At 39.8% G+C, this 18,878-nt stretch overlaps 3 protein-coding genes across 3 annotated transcripts; 1 reads left to right on the top strand and 2 right to left on the bottom strand.

Moving 5' to 3' along the window:
* Positions 1-10: 10 nt before the first annotated feature.
* On the bottom strand, positions 11-6,717 carry LOC145483746 (N(G),N(G)-dimethylarginine dimethylaminohydrolase 1-like). The gene has a single exon (XM_081462293.1). It carries the CDS (start codon positions 6,620-6,622, stop codon positions 5,738-5,740), a length of 885 nt encoding a protein of 294 aa, XP_081318419.1. The 5' UTR covers positions 6,623-6,717; the 3' UTR covers positions 11-5,737.
* Positions 6,718-8,150: 1,433 nt separating this feature from the next.
* LOC145483748 (uncharacterized) lies at positions 8,151-17,823 on the bottom strand. The gene is made up of 7 exons (XM_081462296.1): positions 17,663-17,823; positions 17,520-17,592; positions 17,114-17,207; positions 12,540-12,653; positions 12,199-12,307; positions 11,239-11,345; positions 8,151-9,180 (listed from the first exon to the last, which is right to left on the bottom strand). Exons 1-7 carry the CDS (start codon positions 17,702-17,704, stop codon positions 9,081-9,083), a joined length of 639 nt encoding a protein of 212 aa, XP_081318422.1. The 5' UTR covers positions 17,705-17,823; the 3' UTR covers positions 8,151-9,080.
* On the top strand, positions 12,660-15,563 carry LOC145483747 (uncharacterized). The gene has a single exon (XM_081462294.1). It carries the CDS (start codon positions 14,547-14,549, stop codon positions 15,189-15,191), a length of 645 nt encoding a protein of 214 aa, XP_081318420.1. The 5' UTR covers positions 12,660-14,546; the 3' UTR covers positions 15,192-15,563.
* Positions 17,824-18,878: the final 1,055 nt, after the last annotated feature.

Genomic DNA, 18,878 nt, shown 5'->3' with positions numbered 1-18,878 from the left:
TGTCTACCGATATGGTGACCATTTTGAATTTCATTGTTCCAAATAGCTATTAAGGGTGCTTAGCGGGCAAATACATACTAGTATGCCCCTTAAGCATCCCATAATAGCTTTTTGAAACAATGGAAGACAAAATGGCTGCCATATCAGTAAAAAGGTCTGTTACAACAAACTACTTACTGGTACACTACATTACATACAAATTTATAAACTAATTGCCCCACCCTTCTGGGAATTTCACTTCAGGGTGGGTATACAGTGAAACCTGTGTTAAGTGGACCCCATACTAAGCGCACACCCTCCATTAAGTAGACACCAGCTTGAGTCCCAAAATTTTCTTCCTACATTTACTGTAAACTAAACCTGCATTCAGGGGACACCTCTGTTAAGTGGATGTGGACACCAATTTTAAGCCATTTTGTTGCACAAAACCTGCAATAAGCAGACAGTCTTCAAGGACTTTTTACTTGTGAAAGCTCAGCTTAGACTCCTTTAACATTGTTCAGCGATTTCGTTTTAAAGCTAAGTAGATTATTCCAGATTGATGAATTGACTAACTGGAGCAGTCTTTGATCTTACACAGTTTTAAACTGAGTTACAAAAGGGTTAATAATTAACTATTATTGCACAATATATTAGAACCTGCTTAGAGCAGATACCCTGTATTAGCAGACACTAGTGAGGGTCCCAAGGGTGTCTGCCTAATATAGGTTTCACTAGATATTTTTGGAACCACACATCATAAGGAAAACAAATCCATTGGAAACGACTTGATTTTAACTCCTGATCTCAGGATAACACTAAACAATGGAATGCTAAATGGCTGCTGTATGGGTAAAAAGGTCTATTACAACAAACTACTTACAGTCAATGTTGTGGCACGCAATGACCACAAGACCATTTGGTGGGCAATCTTGGGCAGGGAATCTACTGGCAAGGTTCAGATAAAACCCACTGACCAGATGAGGGGCCTCGGCACATGGCGCCGTGCTGAGGGGGGTGCCCCATGCCTATACTGCAAGGCGGACATTGTTGCTGGAATAATGTCCTGGGGCCAAGTTAACCCAGTCCAGAGTAACAAATGTCTCCCCCCTGGTGGGGCTTCAGCACAGGGCTGAAGGGGTGCCACAGGCAGCAATTTCCCGCACATGATGTCAAGTATGGCAACAAAGTACCATGTGTGGAGCCCATAAACTGAGTTAATGCAGATCCCTCAAACCGAATCTCCACAGGAGGTGCAAGGATTAGGCATGGACATTCCTTCACCCCAAGGGTGACAATGAGACCAGGCAGCTGTAGAGAGGCAGTAAGGGGGACCTGAGTGCCCTCCCGTACGACCTAGGACTATGCAGATACAAAGTATTCACCTAAGAATGAAGTATTAAGTACAAAGAGACATTGTTGTGTTCGCAATGTAGATAGCAGTTTTAAGTGTTTCAAGGACAAATCAGGAAGGCAAGATGCCAAGTTCTTTGGGACTTGAAAGATAGTTTCTTTTGGGATCTTGATATATGTCTGATAAGCATCAGATTTCCACCTTCCAAGGACTTTAATCAATTAATCGGGAAAGCCTGCTGCTCCTGCCGTTGTGTCTGCATGAATTCTGAAGCTGTGGAAAGCCAAGTGTACACTCCAAACCACAGACACATAGGACAGCATGCAAGTTGTTGGTAAGAGGTGCACAGGTAAGACTGTGCCCATCAGTGAATTGGAAGAGTGGCTGAGAGGTACTCCATCTGTCTGTTTGAAGAAGGTAGTCCTGAAGGGCAGTGATGGTGCCTATGCTTGAGTCTGACTTAGCCATGGTGAGGTTGGCTGTCTTGCGGAAGGGGTCTGTTTCAGACTTGTTAATGGTTATTTCAAGAAAATTGGTGTGGCAAATAGTGGGCTGAAAAATGACATCAGCTCTCGATAAGTGAGTGTGGGGATTAAACCTACCATTGCAGGTGAATTCACTGCTTTGCAAAAAACAAAAAATGCTAGGGTGAAAGAAGCCCACAACATGGAAGAGTCAATATGGAAGATCACATTGGAGGAAGGTGGCAGAGGTAAATGACAGTTCATACAATGGTTGCTTGCCAACATTAGCGTTTATTTCACCCTAAACTATTGATACACTAGTTACATGTTAACTAGTTTGTATTTTCTCTTTGTTTACTTGTTTATTAATTAATATGTATTTATGTTATATTAATCAAAACTATAACAAAATACTTGAATGTGATTGGCTATCAGCAGCCTTATTTGAGCATTAATTGGACAGTACGCGTCATTTTGCACACGCTGTCGCGGTGCACTTTGTTGAGTAAACTGCTGTGTTTTTCAGCATTCATAATGTTTTCAAATCGTTCAGCGCTCAATCGATGGTTTGTTCGTTTCTCGAATTTTGTCATAGTTTTGATAATTGGTAACAGGACATAATGTCGTCCAATTCAGTCTGTAATCATACTTGTGATTAACAAATCGGACTCCCACTTCACAGTCGTCTGATTTTGTTAATCACTCCTATGATTACAGACTGAATTGGACTCCACTCAGTCCTATTACCATTATTAATAGTGCGCTTCCTGCGAAGTAGCCTTTTAGCTATTAAAACAGAGTTTGTCACTCTAAATAAAGAATTATCATTACCAAGAAACCTTGTGCTCAAGCCATTACACAGTGGTAATTTTGTAATCTTTTGGTGGTAATTTAATTTGCAAATTAAGCACAAATCCCTCATCTCTTATGACTTCATACATTAATTTCAAACTAAAAGACTCAAATTCCTAAGGGTTTTGCTAAAAGCAGGCCCACAGCCCAGCGGCCCGAAGGCCCATGGCCCTCGGCCTGCAACGGCCTGGCGGTTCGAGGGCCCAGCAGCCCAGAGGCCCGCTGGCCCAGTCCTGATTTTCCACAGTTTTTTTGTCCAGCGGTAAATCCACGTGCATGCACAGATCTGCATTGGGTTTGGGTGTGCAAAATGGACGATGGTGAGTTTGAATTCGTTTACCATTTTAATAATCATTTCAATCCTTTTCGATCCTTTCTTTTGTTGCATGTTGCTAAGTGAAAAACGTTGTCATTCTCTGTTTATTCGTCTGTTTACAGAACCTGATAGAAAGGAAGTCCATTCTCGAACGATGTAAGTTACTTTCAAACCACAGTTTGAGATTGAAAATTTCATAAGCTAAATTGTGAACTGCGAATTGTCACTGAAAAAGATTCGCGGTTCACATATCTCATTTATGAAATTTTCACTTTCAAAGTATGGTTTGAAAATAACTTACATCGTTCGATAACGAAAGTCCTCTATTCTGCCATCGGTTTCTATAAAGAGACGAATGAACAGAATGAAAACGCTTTTATCTGAACAACATGCAACAAACAGAAAAAAGAATTCAAATGATTAAATGGTAAACGAATTCAAACTCACCGTCGTCCATTTTCCAAGCCCAAACCCAATGCAGATCTGTGCATGCGTGTGGATGTACCGCTGAACAAAAACATAGGCACGCAAGGCGTGCAAGAGTTATTTTTTTGTGAACTATAAGTCTCGGAGATAGGAGCATTCATGGAACTGTTTACAGTAATTATTTGGTTGATTTGACAAGTCTTTTTGGTTGCGATGTACAGCAAGAAAGAAACTGGGAGTTTATGATGTACATACGATGTTACATCAGTAATGGTAAGATAACTAAATAGTAAGCCATAAAATGTTTGACTGAACAAACTACAGTAATCTGACACGTCTCCAGATTAATGTAGATACCATCTTATTTTCTAACAGGCAATTTTATTCAGTCTTTGATACAATCCACACTGTGATTGGTCTGACACGCGCACACGCATAACTCCCTCACTCACCGATCACGTAGCCCTTCCCCCGGGGAAGGACTACGTGATCTTATATGGACTATATAGGTCTGTACGGCACCGAAGGGTATGGTTTTTCAGCCGTTTTGGTCATAAATAGGGTATCGATTTTAGCTGATTTTGGCCATTTTGGTCATAAATAGGGTACGGTTTTTGCACTCTAGCCTTGATATGGGTATGCTTTAAGAAGAAGCCACTTTTTCATCATTATCGAAAAGAAAATCAACAAAAGCCTTCACAAATTTATATGTTTGCGGTAATTTAACATTGGTGTGAACTAGGGAGCTAATTATAATGCAGGTCTGAAACAGGGTTTTGATTTGAGGATCAGGTCGTAAATAGGGTTTCGAATTTTTGGTCAGGTCATAAATAGGGTAAGGAATATCGCAGATTTTGGTCATAAACAGGGTAAGGGTTTTGGGAAGCGGGCCGCACACCCCCAACCAATTTTTCTGGGAGTACCCCCTCGGGAAGCCTTCCAGCCTCCAAGAGGAATTTTTGCTCAAAAATACTCAAGTTAAGAGAACTTTTCGCATTTTATACGAGTAATAAGTTTACCCTTTTTACACAACACAACGCAACAACACTACTTCGCCGAAAATTTAAAGAAAGAGAAAGAAACCTCTGACACGTTGAAAGTCTGATTTAATTAAATTGCACTTTAACTTGGTGCCACACAGTCTTCAAACAGTTTTCATACTTTTTACCTTTAAAAATATCGGACTGGAAAGAATGTCATAAAATGCCCATCAAATAAAAATATTAAACTGCTACTGCAGAGACGTAAAAACACTCTAGAAAGGAAAGCTTCTTTTTTGTTCGATATCCTGGGAACAATAGCCGATAACTTGTAAGCTCTAATTGAATTTACTCCCATATGAAAAACAAAAGTGTCAAGTTACCATTTGTAACTAAAAATAGCAAACATCTCGTGGGAACAAGTCACGACGATTCGTCAGCTCTAATTGAATTTACTACCTTGTGAAAAACAAGAGTGCCAAATTACCCATTGTAACTGAAAAATAAAAATATCTCGTTATATTTGCATGCAATAAGAACAAAACAATCGTTACCTGCACTTACTATTGTAAACGTTAGAACTGCTTCTAATCTAAATAGTCTCGTCTCCTCTAAAACATGTCCTAAGAACTAGAACCGACGATTCGTGAAGACAAAAGTATCAAGTTACCCTTTGTAATTAAAAATAAAAATAACTCGTGCCATTTGCCTACTACTCATGAACTGCTTCAAAACTCAAGACTCATCTCGTTCATAACTAGCCACCATTACACTGAAAATTATGCACTCTAAAACAACCCAATGTACGTATGTAACTGTCACACTCCCCTCCAAACCGGACTAAAAATCACAAACCGGCAACATACACGTCACTCTTTATTTTTCAATTACCAAAGTCCTTGTGTTTATACATACCTTGTGTTTCTCACGAACCATTTACCTTTACAACAAGAAATTTGATTGGCTGTTCATAGTAGATCCAATCTGATTAGTGTGACATACATACATCTCTCACTCACTCACTCACTCACTCACTCACCCATTGACCCGTCCATAACATACCTGACACGCCGACTAAGAGGCATTTTTTTTTACAAAAAGATAACTCAAAAACTGTGGAAAATCAGGACTAGGCCACCAGGCCTCCCAGACGCCAGGCTGTCGCGGGCCGTGGGTCGCGGGCCGCAGGGCCTTTGGGCCGCCCCGTCCATCGCGGGTTGTGGACCGCGGGCCTGCTTTTAGCAAAACCCAAATTCCTAATCAGGTTTGCATTGCTAAAATTCAGAAAAGTGGCATGACAATGTTTTAAATTGCAAGCGGTAATCTAACAGTTTCTCAAACTAAATTAATTAATGGATTTAATATATCATATCAATATAGACAGGCAAGTTAGACAACCATCAACTTTACTAAGCTCAGAATTTTCGAGCTCCATCTTTGGACAAGAAATTTGATTAAACGCCTCGAAACTGTCGGGAATCTCAGCTGCAACCAAATGTATTAATGTTCCATTGACAAAAAGACAATTAGCAGCAGTGTCATCAGAAACTACAAGCTTTTCATACTGAAACTTGGCCTTTTTCTCGACTTCAATCCAAGCATTCTGAGCCTCGCTACTTCCGCCAACGACGATGATGTCATGACCGCCCATCGTCATCATAGATTTGAGGTGAAGATGGCTGGTTACTGAAATCCCCGTCACAGGGTAACTGGGGAATGTTTTGGCTAAAGTTTCCATTCCTGCTTGATTCGTCCTCTTAGAGAGCCCCACAAGAAATTCTTTCCCAGTGAAAAGTACATCTCCTCCGTCTAAAGCAGCTGGTGGTTTCATTTCTGCCACCACCAATCCAAGTTCCTCGAAAGTTGACTTCATTCTAGCGGATTCCCCACGCCTCGTTTGATGACCAAGCCGGGAAATTAAGGCGACTCCATCACACACTACACTCACGTCTTCGACAAACACACAATCTGGATGCTCTTCGTCTGCAGGAAGCTCTATCACCTCTAATCCAAGATTTTTCAACGCAAGAACGTACTCACGGTGTTGTCGAACGGCTTTTTCGAAGTCCACAGGTTCTGCAGGATCATTTTGCCTCTGTGCTTCAGCAGGAAGTGAGGAAGGTATGGCACAAACTATTGCCTTTGTATACTGAAATTTTGAGTGTGCTGGCCTCATTTCACTGAACTTTTGTCTAAGACTACTCAAGGAAGAAGTACGCCTGCTCCAGTGTACTCGTGGTGTAACAATCATATAGTGTAACCATAAATATAGGGGGCCTGGGTATTTCCCAGCCCAAATGTAATTTTTTTTGCAAATCCCACTTCTCAGTGCTCAAATCCCATTCCCACAAGCAGAATTCAGAAAAAAAATCCCAGTGTTATACATGCCAGTTCTTTTCTCTTCGCATCCGCAAAATTACGGCTTCTAAATACTAGCCAACAAAGACCCAAAAATTCACCAGGATTTGCGAAGATGTTCTGAAGACCATAGGATCTTTTAGACTGTACTAAACCCTGCAAGTAGGGAGGTTATAACAATTATTAGGTTACAAGTCCTTGCAACTTCCTGCCACTCCACATTCCTGTCATTCCCGCTTACACTGAAAATCTGTCATCCGAGTTGTAAGTGTTGTTATTCTTCCGAGCCTGGTCGGACAGATCATACTCAGTGCTGTTTCAAGAGCGCCGTCTACTTTTTCTTTTCAGTCACTGTTACTGTCACTAGGACTCAAATTGTCTACCTGTTCGTTGTTAGGAGACTCAGGTGGTATTTGAATTAGACGGCTCAGTCACTTTCGCTTGGACCTCTTTCTACGCCTTTCAGTGTATTCAAATTGACTAGTTTCAAGAACGCTTCAGTTTTATCAGTACCAAAGTTCCGGCTGCCCTCCCTGTCCATTGTAATCTTGTCTTCATTTCGTTATCTGATGGATTTACCATGCGTCTTAGCCCACGCCCTCATTCTAGTTTTCTCGTTTCTGGTCATCTCCTGTGAGGTCGGCTTTGGAATTTTGATGCGAGGTATTTTAATATCTGCTTTAAAAATAAAAGGAAACCTCACGAATCCAATCCAGAAAATTTTCAATGTGCCGACCAATGGAACAATACGAAGTGAGACGGGATGAGTTTGTACCATTTGACAGCATTACAAATCCCTCTATTGGAAAGGACTGCTCCATTTCCTTGGTATCGGATCTACTGCGTATTTTATCATGGGAATATATGTGATGAATATGCTACAATATATATGCAAGAAGGATATTTAGTACTGGTTCCAAGAAAAACTCGATGAATGAAAAATGGAAATCTATATTCCACTGAATAAACATCTGAGAAAGCTTCAAAAGCAGCGAGTGAGCAGGAAGTCGGCGGAGTGGAAGGGTCACGAAAGAAAAACCAGGGGTGCTGTCCATTTGTATGGAAAACCAAATAGAACGGGGTTTTCGACTGAAAATTTTCAGATAAATGGAATAACTTAAGAGGTATCCGCCTTTTCTCATTTTCACCTAGATGATCGGAAAATAAATATATTTGAAAAATATAAGAAAATTATTTAGGGCACGCTTATTTCTGTCGGTGGGGTAAAACTATTAAAGTTTCTCGAACGGATGTTAGAACTCCTACTTATCCGGGCTGTCTCACGGCAACCATGACCGAGCCACTACCACACTGAAAATCCCCACATATTCGTTTTCCGAAATTTCTATACGACAAGTTGTGGCTTTTTTTTTGGTTCAATCGAGCGCTTGATGGGTTAAACACTTATTATACTAGTCGAGTAAAATAAATCTGGTACAAATTTATTTTCAGTACAATAAAACTGCTCAAGGCTAACATAGTTTTGTAAAAAAGGAACAAACCTGACAACACAGTTCATTAATGACGACCACTAGTAAGTTACTGGAGGCTTCCAACTAATCCAGTTTAATTTACACAAGTCCTTAGGTGGTATGAACTGAACCATCTGAGGCACTCACTGCTGAACCAGCTTATTACAATACAGAGCGAATATTTTGCATGCAATGAAGAAGCAAAATGCCACGTGATCTAAAGACTTCGAGCTAGTCAAGCATTCAACTGAAAGATGACTTGTCGACAATCAGCCTTGTCCGTTAGTCCTGATCGTTATCGTCATCAAATGTCTTCAGCAACGTCTTGACAACAGCAAATAACCAATGAAGAAATGCATTACTAAGAGGAAAATATTGTCAAGACTAGTAACAAAAATAAGTAGCATGATATCAGAATGGTATTGTCAAGACTTCAAGGCACGTGCAAAAATACTCATAGTAAAAACAGCTTTCCTTTGGAAATAAACTTGCTTCACTATTTAGCATTACGTAATATCAGTAATGGTTGTACCTAGTTTCCTTTGGAGTTTAAGACGTCTTTCAAGACTAGAAGACTTTCATCCGTGAAAAAAAACAGCGATGTATTTGCCAGAAGAATGCTAATTAATAGAATCCAATGAAAGTTACAAGATAACACAAACTCCATGCAGAGTTTGTGGAAATATCAGTCAATAATACATCGTGTTGACTGGTTTACCACTGCAGTCTCGGCTGATGTGTAAGACACTCTGATATGTAAGAGTAGAGTCAAATGCAGTGCATTAAAATTCCTTTTGCCAAGGCAGCAAAACATCAACAGCAGGATGTCATGGGTTGAATTATTTTAAAAAGAAGTAAAATGTCTCTTCCTCAAGGTTTTCACGAGTCGTAATCATCATCTTCATCTAATGAGTTGCCCATTATTCCTGACATTTGACCAAGTCTGGGGGCATTCACAGCCACTAAAGACGATTCACATCTGAAAACAAAATACACATGGGTCAGCAATTACACTAGATATCTGTTTTCCAACACGCTTAAGGTTACAGTATACCTTCGGGTCGGCAATTTTCTTCAAATTTGGGTTTTTGGGTCAAAATAGAGGTCGAAGAATAATCTCTAATTTCTGAAAACAATTTTTGAAAAAGGCTAAATATTGGCGGAGAAATGGCGGTTTTACGTTTTCACCGGAAGTAAAAGTTTACCTCTTGATTGACAGCCCTATGGCGCGTATGCAATCAACCGAGGCGATTTTCGCGGGAATTACCTATATGGATGTCACGAATTGACTACTCAGTTGATCAGCATTGTTGTTCTGACTACCCAGCATTTTTGATATTAGGCGTGTCTCTATTAAGTTATAAGTAAACATAGACCACGTTTAAACCATGGACCGGTTCGAAAAAGCGAAAACAGCGAAGAACGAATGAAAATACATCAATGAGTGAAGAAGCGAAAGTTCGCCACGCGGATGAAGCTATAGTTATCGTATAAGGCGGGCAAATATTCGTGGTGAGAAGAAAGAAAGGTTCTGTAAAAATTTCGGAACTTGACAGCAATAACAGGGATGCTGACAGAGACTCTTCTGATGAGTCCGATATCGACGAATCGTCGGACTCATTGAGACCATTTGAAATATTATCCATGCACAGTTGCCCACACACAGTTGCTCTCCGCGCTGTCTTTTGTTTGTTTCTTTCGCTCAGCCACTCTAGCGTTCGTATCCTTTTTAGTCTTCCCCATTTTGCCAGACCAGCTTCAAGAAAAACCGAGCTACAGAAAAATTATCTCTCTGTCTTCGGTTCCTTGAGCGCATTGCGAAACACAAGAGTTTTTTTAGAGATTCGCGCGTAAATTTCACCAGGAGGTTAACGGTAGTAAACTTTCCCTGCACTGATTGGCTTAGTTATCTGAGAACCCAGTTGAAGGCGTTTGTGGGCGGAGTTTGTTCGCGAAGCAGAAAATTTTTCTTAGCGCTGTTTTCTCGAATAAATTTTTTCACTTGAAGCAGACACTTTAAAGAGTTATAACTCAAAGGGAATTTGTTCAATTGCTCTTAAATTTGGACAGTGGCTAGTTTAACATATAAACTACAAAAGCGTGTCTGGGAATTGTTAATTTCGAAATACTTTTTCTTCGAGAACGATTTTTGTACGATCACTCCACATTTTTTTAATCCTATTTCGAAAATGTTCTGTAACTTTTTACTGCAATCGAATATGCCAAAACGCAGACACGGTTTTTAAGCGCTTTGGGCACTGAAACCGAGGAAAAAATTAAATTGGCGCAAAACGAAATTCGCTTTGACTTGTAGCTTTCGAAAGGTGATTCGGGCGCTCGCATTTAGTGGTCGTGAAAAATTCGACAATTCATTTTCTTTCAAAATTCTTGGTATAGTTTGATAGCCAGCTCCATAAGCTTTAATTTGATATGGGGGTTTAGGTATCTACAGTTTAAACTGCACGCTCAACATCGTTTGCGCGCGAGACACCCCTGAAGGTATACTGTAACCTTAAGTCTTTTTTTTATATTTGCCATAACCAAATTCACAGTTGGCCAATCAGAAGCTGTGGCTACTATTATGATGTCCTGATATATACACAGTAGGCTCCATTTGGCACGGAAATATGCTCGGATATTTGTCCGCGGACATTATCTGTTCCGAGAAACAAACAGATTTCCGAGTGTAGCTCGAGGAAAACTGTGAGCTTTGAGGAACAGATAATGTCCGAGGACAAATATCCGAGCGTATTTTCGCGCCAAATGGAGGCTATTGTGTTTATTATCCTTCAAATCTTTTTCGTAACACGCACGGTTTTGAAAATTGGGGAATATTCAGTCAAGTGACGTGTTTAGACGTACAACAGTGAAGTTATTCCAACATTCCAAGTGGTTACTTGAAATGATAAACCATGATAGGAATGTGGTTTAACTGACAAGTACAACAGTGAATGGCTATAATGATCAATCAGACTGCACCCATCATGCTTATAAACAATGATTATATGAACATTTAGCTGAGTTCAATGATACTTACTCTTGATTGTGGTCAGCTGTGCTGGGCCTTGTTAGTGTTATGGATGGTATTGATGGTGGCATCACACTATTATGATTACTAGTTCCTTCAGATGAAGAATCTTCTTCCTGGTTGATAAATTAGCAAATTACTGAAATTTATCCTACCATTACATGTCAACTTTTGTAGAATTTCACAACTTCCCTCTCCTATTACTACACATGTCAAACTAACCTAACAAGAATTTAATTACACTAAATGATACAGAAGTTAAGAAATAGGGCCAGACAAACCGACAAATTCATATGGATAACAACTAGAATTTTGACTTGTGGAGTGGAGGACAGGAGAAATCCCTTATAACGAGAAGAGGCAACAATTTTATAGTTACTCTGACTGGCAATTCTGAAACAACTCTTTCACTACAAACTAGTTGTCTTTTCCTATTTATTTGGCAGAGTTACAGTAGATTGTCTATCTCTGGGATGTCAAACAGACAAGAACAGTACATCAAGACAGTTTGCCAGACCAAGAAGTTATTTGTCATGGTTATTCAAAGGAGGAAAATAATTCAATGTGAAAGATGTGAACTTAAAGCTATGTTTGACGCATTTCACACCTGTCAAATCTGGGAGTTAACAGCCTTGTTAACTTACAAAGATAATGATATCCACAACACTAAACAGTTAACCAGAGAACTCTATTGTGCCATAATACACTTAAAGGAAATCAACTTAAGAAAGATGAAGGGGCAAAGATAGAGAATGGACCATTAGTACTGTAAAAACTCACATTTGAGAACCTACATTAAGTTAGCCCAAAAAGGTTCTTACATATATGGCGTCTTTTGAGAATTTAGGCTGTTTTCCTGTTTTCTTGTTTTCTTAGAGGGAAAGGTACCTGCTGCTAGCCAAACAACTAGTCTACTGGATATGGTCCCTTCCTTATGCATAACAAACTTAAGTGTCAAACATTCCTGACCTCAGACTCCACTTCTTCAGACTCATCAGACACTGTCATGGTTTGTGGTTTTCTTTTATCAGATTTCTTTCTCTCTTTGTTCTGCACAGGATCTTTTGGAGTCCTTTTTCTAAATGCAAACCAAGGATAAATCTCCTAAATTATGAAACATACCATCTAGAGCATCTTCTAAAGTTTGTGTACGGCCAAATTGCAGTACAAATAATGACCAAACTCAGAAACATTTCAGGAAAACATAAATTGCCTGGTGATAAAATTAACAACCTTTTTATCGTATTATCATTTTGAGAAACAGAAATATGTTTGGTCTTAAGTTGTTGCGGCAGAAGTGGTTTGCATACCTTTTTGGTTTGGGTTCTCCATCTCGTTCCTCTTCATTTGAAGGTAGATCCGGAACATTAGCTACTAAGTCTTTCAAAAAGTCAAACTGGTTTTCTGATGTGATACATCTCTTTCTGTGGATACAAACAATAATGGAATAACATAGGAAAATCTAAAAACCTTTTGGAACTACATAAATTTGTCCTGTAAAATGCTGAGAGATATGCTGCAGTTAAGTTTTGATCTCACTTATTTTTTGTTTCAACAGTATGTGCAGAGTTTACCGCTGGCCCAGTAAACCTGCTGACCGGGGACTGTTTTTAGGTCAGCCATGTTTTTAGTCTCTGATGGCATCTAAGTATTTCAGGAGTGGTTCAATAGTGGTATCTGACACTCTGAATCCCGCAAAGTCTACGCTTCTCTCCGCAAACTGGAATTTATGCGGGTCAGTTGAGCACAATACCAGCCTGACCGACAAGCGTGAGGAAGTCAATAATTATTGTTCTCCACCAGGGCTGTTCCAGGTCAGAGTCATGGTGTATGTTGTTGTCGACCCAGCATCCCTTGCGCTCAAAGGATAGTAGTAGGGCATCAAAGTAACAATTATAGCTGTCTCCCAAAGAGAGGAATCCTTGAGGTGCTCATGTGTATCATCAGTGGCCAAACAGTGTGATAAAAGTGGTCAGGGGACAATCAAAGGGAATCAGTGGGACGCTGTGGTAGCCGCTCCAAGCGTCTGTGACTGTCTTCCAGGTGGCCTTTGGGAAACGGCATGCAAGATGGAAGGGAAGCTTGTAGGGGACATCAGGAATGTCAGGTTTACTTGTGTGACACCCCTCTCTAGGCCTGTCTGTTTTCTTGAAAGATGGGAAGTCATTCAAGGGAAGACCAAAGTTGAGCAGCAACTCACACAAGGTACATAGCTTGGACTGAGCTGCTGACTTAAACCTTGTAGTGGCATGATGACAACTCAGTGTTGCAAGAGTTTGCTGTGAGCCTGGTGAAAAATACTCCCTCGATGGGGATGAGGGAGCAGTTGGTGGCCAACAGGCCAAGGTGGACAGGGAGGAGGTCATCGCGTCAGAACCCGCAGGCTAGGAACTCAGCCAGAGACCATAAGTCAGACCTTGTGCCAAAATTTGCCATCCCTAACATGCACTCTCGATTGACGTAAAGGCTAGCTTTGAGAAAGCTTACTGGAAACTCAAGCCACATTTATCAGATGATCTTTGTGACCTCACAGCATCCAATTTTCAATCTGTGGCACTAAATTATATCCACTAAAAGGGACCTAAACCTACACAAACACCCTTGAAGCCTATTCATCAGTTAAAGAAACATGATGAAATAGTTAATACTGTAACTAAACCTGACAAAGGATCTGGTGTCTTCATTATGGACAAGGATGAATATTTATGCCTCCTAGCATACATAAATGATGTCACCAAATTCAGGGTGGTTGATCCAGAGGCCGAAGTACTATCACCCTCTCCATCAGAAAGAGAAGGAACTCGAATCACATGTTTGATGAATCCTGCCTAATGAAATTGCAGCTTCAGTTTTTCCATCTGGCTCTAAGCTAGCTCACCTCTATGGTTTGCCCAAAACACACAAGAAGCAATTAGCTATGCGGCCTGTTTTGTCAGCTACGCAGAGATACAACTTCGCACTGGCAAAATGGCTAGATCACAAACTCAAACCTCTTGCCAACAGCCAGTACATGACAACTGACACCTTCGAGTTTGTGAATAAAGTCCATACACTGACAATCAATAATGGTGATGTCCTGGTTTCCTATGATTTCTTCATTATTTACCAATGTGCCTTTGGAAGAAACCATACACTTACTTGCTGACAGAGCTTTCTTGAATGATTGGTTCAATGAAATGCACCACCTTAATCTCAGTAAGCAAGACCTCATTGATCTTCTGAGAGGGGCAATAAAGGACCAGCTTTTCTTGTTTAATGGTCAACTATATAAACAGACCAATAGTGTTGCCATGGGCTCCTAGCTTGGTCGTGTTTTCATGTGCTGCATTGAAGAAACCCTGGAACACAAAGGCAAGATGCCCACATATTACAGGAGATATGTGGACCATATGTTAACCATTATGCCCAACAAAACATCAGCAAATGTCTTCCTTGAGACTCTTAACCACCGTCATTCATCTATTAAGTTTACCATGGAGATGGAAAACAATGGCATGCTTCTGTTTCTCGGCAAAGAGCAGCTTAACAAGTCTACATACACTGGGACAAAAGTTTATGTGAAACCCACAAACACTGGCCTCTTGTTGCACCACAAGAGTCGTGTTGATGACCGATATAAACGCAGCCTGGTAAAGATCATGCTTTCTTCCAGTTGGTCGTACAACTCCAAAGAGTACGATCGCCTTAAATTGTTCTTCTCTCAACTTAAATTTCCGGACAAAGTAATTAATTCCACCATCACACATTTCATCGTGGTAAAAGCATCTGATCAGCCTGTTTCTTCACTGGCCAAACCTGATGCTGTAGACCCCATTTGCATTGTCCTCCCATTCAAAGACCAGGCCTCAGCTGATACTTCACAAGGTCAACTTAAAGATTTAAGCCAGAAGATTCATGTCTCTATTCAGCCTGTATTTGTTAGCCACAACATTCAACAAGATCTTAAGAGCCACTGCCTCTAAATATGGAGAATCCGATAACAACAAAGCGTAGATTACAAACTGTGTGAGTGTGAAATCAAGGCAAGCTTCCCTCTTTCTGTACTGGAACATTGAAAATGCACTGTTTTACAAAAAGCCAGTTTTCATAAGCAAAAAGATCACTGATCATCTGAGTGTCAGCAAAGTGTAGTGTATGAATTCAAATGTGATTTGTGCGATACACATCATATTGGGTACAATTGCCGCCACCTCCATCAATATATAGAACAAGATGACATTCTATACCGTAGAATTCCGAAAGTAACAGCCCCCCCCCCCCCCGAAAGTAACGGCTCCCCGAAAGTAACATAAATCTTTTATCTTTCTATTAAATCCCGAAAGTAATGCCCCCCCCCCCCCGAAAGAAAGTAGTTGTCAAAAATGACAACTCAAAAACAATAAAATCTGTTGTATTAAATGTAACGCCTGTTTCAAACAGCACGGTAAGTGCTTAGAAATACAACTTGGCAGTGAATTGAATAATTTCCTATTTATTTATAGCAAATACCAATCAGTGGTCTCTTGTGTGTATTTTCAAAATCGATCCAAAAGCATTGCATAAAATAACTACCGGTGATACGGTACCGTACTAGGGCTGTACAGATTTAAAGAAGACATTGAAAGAAAAACTCTCTGCTCTCAAGCGAAGTGCGGATGGAACAGCCTGAGTGCAAGACTGATCAAAGGACTGAAACATTTGAACAGTAAATATTTGTGATTTAATTTCATACTTACATATAAGGGCTGTATGTGCCAGATACGGTATGATCAGAGTCAAATAATACAGTATTTAGTTCCCGTATAATATGAATGCTACTTTTCATTGTATTGTACACACGTTTGCCCCCTTTTTTGGTTACAGTATGCTTTGGTAATAAATACGTAACGCCTGATCGCAGGTTAATACGTAACCGGAATGACCTTTTCATACGTATCATGTAACGTGTCTTCTTTGTGTAAAATGACTGCCCAATTACAAACGTTTTTTAACCATCCAAAAGTAACGGCTACCCGAAAGTAACGGCTACCCGAAAGTAGTGGCTCCTTGGGCCTGCTAAATCCGAAAGTAACGGGGGCCGTTACTTTCGGAATTCTACGGTAACTGGATATCATTTCAGGGACGAGTATGGCTTAACACCCAATGACTTAATTAAGAATTTTAAAGTCATAAAGTAATGCCCTGCAAACTTGAATATTTGATCTTCGAAATGCTTTGGATTATGAACAAAAGACTGAAACTCAACACGCAAGTAGATTCCATACATGCGAAACGTTTTACCTGAGTGCTCTCATGTCACCTTCACTAATTACTTGTTTCCTCACATCCTAATTTCTATAAATATGCCTTGCTGTTATTTTTAATATTTTATTCATTTGCCAATGATGACATGAATTCGTCGAAATGTCATGTTGCTCTATTTTCGTTAATTTTCTTGCTTAAATGCTTTTTGTAATCGTCATTTTATAGTTGTTATTACTGCTGTTATTATTATTGTTTTTTTATTATTATAATTTAAAAGGAACACACTTTATTAGGGCACAAAAGAAATGAAACAACATTAATGATTAATACACATTGACAAAAAGGATCCTGGATCTAGGTTACAAAAGATATCTGTCTAATTAAAATACAGCTTATACTGATACTGTCAATATAAATATTAGTCAATTCACAAGTTTAAAATGTTAAAAAGGCCATAAAAATGTCTTAACTGATATAAATTGACCGACATTAAGAACGTGGAATCACCTCATCTACAACTGTCAGATTAATGAAAAAAACAAACACAACAACACCCTCAAAAGGTCAGCTAGCAAGCAAAACTGTGTTCCATTAATGAACGAGGAACACACAAAAAATGTTCTGTTGAAGTAACACGAGCAGAAAACCTGCAATAACTTACAGATGGGACGTGGTCATGGTTTTGGCATTTCTCGCTCTAGTGTATTCACTCGCCCTTTCTACAAGTGACTGTACAAACATCTCAAGAGCTTTGGCTACAGAATAAAGCTGTTAAGGACAGAAACAATTATTGAATCAACTAGTAAAAATGAATTCCACAAAGACCTTTGTTATTTTGGAGATCAATCAACCCAGCGCCTCCAAGGAAAAAATATATAAACATGAAGACTTCAACAACAACATCGACCCTCACAAAGTTTAACATCGCTTAGATGCCATCATATTCAATTTTGGATGAGTACATTTTTCCACGTAAATTGAGCTTTTTTTCCTTCTTGTATCTGAAGTCAGGCCAGAATGAACTAACTTAAGCTTCATTACTTGTTCCTGTACTTATTTAAGGATACAAATTATAACAGGTACGGCCGCTGCAACCTTGCCGACGTCCTCGTCTGTTTGCATAATTTTCTTGATCCGAGCCTAGCGATACAGAAATAGTAAATTAGTTTATGCCACTATCCGAGCCTTTTTAGTAGAAAGACGAATTTACCGGAGGAAATCGAGCATTGAATTTCTTCTTTTTGCTCGGCATCTCTGAAGCTTCCAGTCTTCCTGTCCAACTTACTTTCGAGTCCACGGTAGAAAACACAAACTGGTCAGAAGTCTCCCAAGCAAGAGCATGAGCTAAAGAAGTGCATTGGTTCCTAGTCTCCCTCTCCCTTTTGAACCCTTGATAACCTCAGCCGCTTATGGTATATATGAATTGAAGGTATCGCATACCTTGGTTATTAGACAGAGCTCTGAATTGAATAATAAAAGCAGCCGAAGTGCCCCTTATTTTTGGAGGCAAACCCTTCCTTAAGGTTTAGAGTCTTTTAAGGTCATTCCCCAGTATTGCATTGCGCATCCTTACTGCGCGTAATTTATGGCGTCATTAGTGCGCGTTCGTGCACGCGCACATTGAAAACATAGCGGATTTGCCTTGATATTGAGTTCTATCAGTTGAAAAATGGCTATAGCTCACTAACGAGCTCGGGCACCCCAAATTTTTTTCCAGTCATTTTAATCAACTAATCATTAGCTTTGCGTGAGAAAAGACTGATCTGATTTCTATGTTGAAAATTGAATAATTAAGGAAAATAGCAACTGCACTGTAGTCTATTCTATTTTGCAGTTTGATAGCCGTGGCAAGCAATTTGGTTCCAATATTTTAACGAGGATACAGCTGTCTGTCAAAATCGAACTTAAAAAGTTTATTTGTGTCCGACAAAAGTATTGACTGTAGTTTGAAGCGTGTTTTCATGAGTCTGGGCTCACAAAGAGTTTACAATAACTTGGAATGCGCTCTTGTAATAAGCATTAAATGACGCTAAAATGGGGCATTTTCAATGCCTCACTGCTCCTTAACGAGCATGGCACCCCCCCTTTTTCATTTTATAATTAAAGTTCTCATATGATAAATATTTATTGGACAAAGTTTGAACAAAAATCTATGTGCAGTTTTATTTCAGGGTAATTACCTTAAAGAAAAACAGATAAGGGGGAGCATGCGCGGGGCTAGCGTGGGGACGCACACTTTGTGAGGGAGCAATATCGTCCCCAAAAAATCGAGTAATTCTCTGGTTACTTCTATAAAAACTACTATATGCTGGATAAAGGCAAGACCAAAGGAAAGCACAAGAGAGGAGAACGTAGCTCTGCCGAAGAAGACCAACAAGGATCCAAACGTGCGAACATGGCGGACGCCGATGATAACGTCTAAGCGC

This window comes from Orbicella franksi, chromosome 4, assembly GCF_964199315.1.
Source record: "Orbicella franksi chromosome 4, jaOrbFran1.1, whole genome shotgun sequence".
Taxonomy (NCBI): domain Eukaryota; kingdom Metazoa; phylum Cnidaria; class Anthozoa; order Scleractinia; family Merulinidae; genus Orbicella; species Orbicella franksi.
This window is presented reverse-complemented; position numbering and strand designations above follow the sequence as displayed.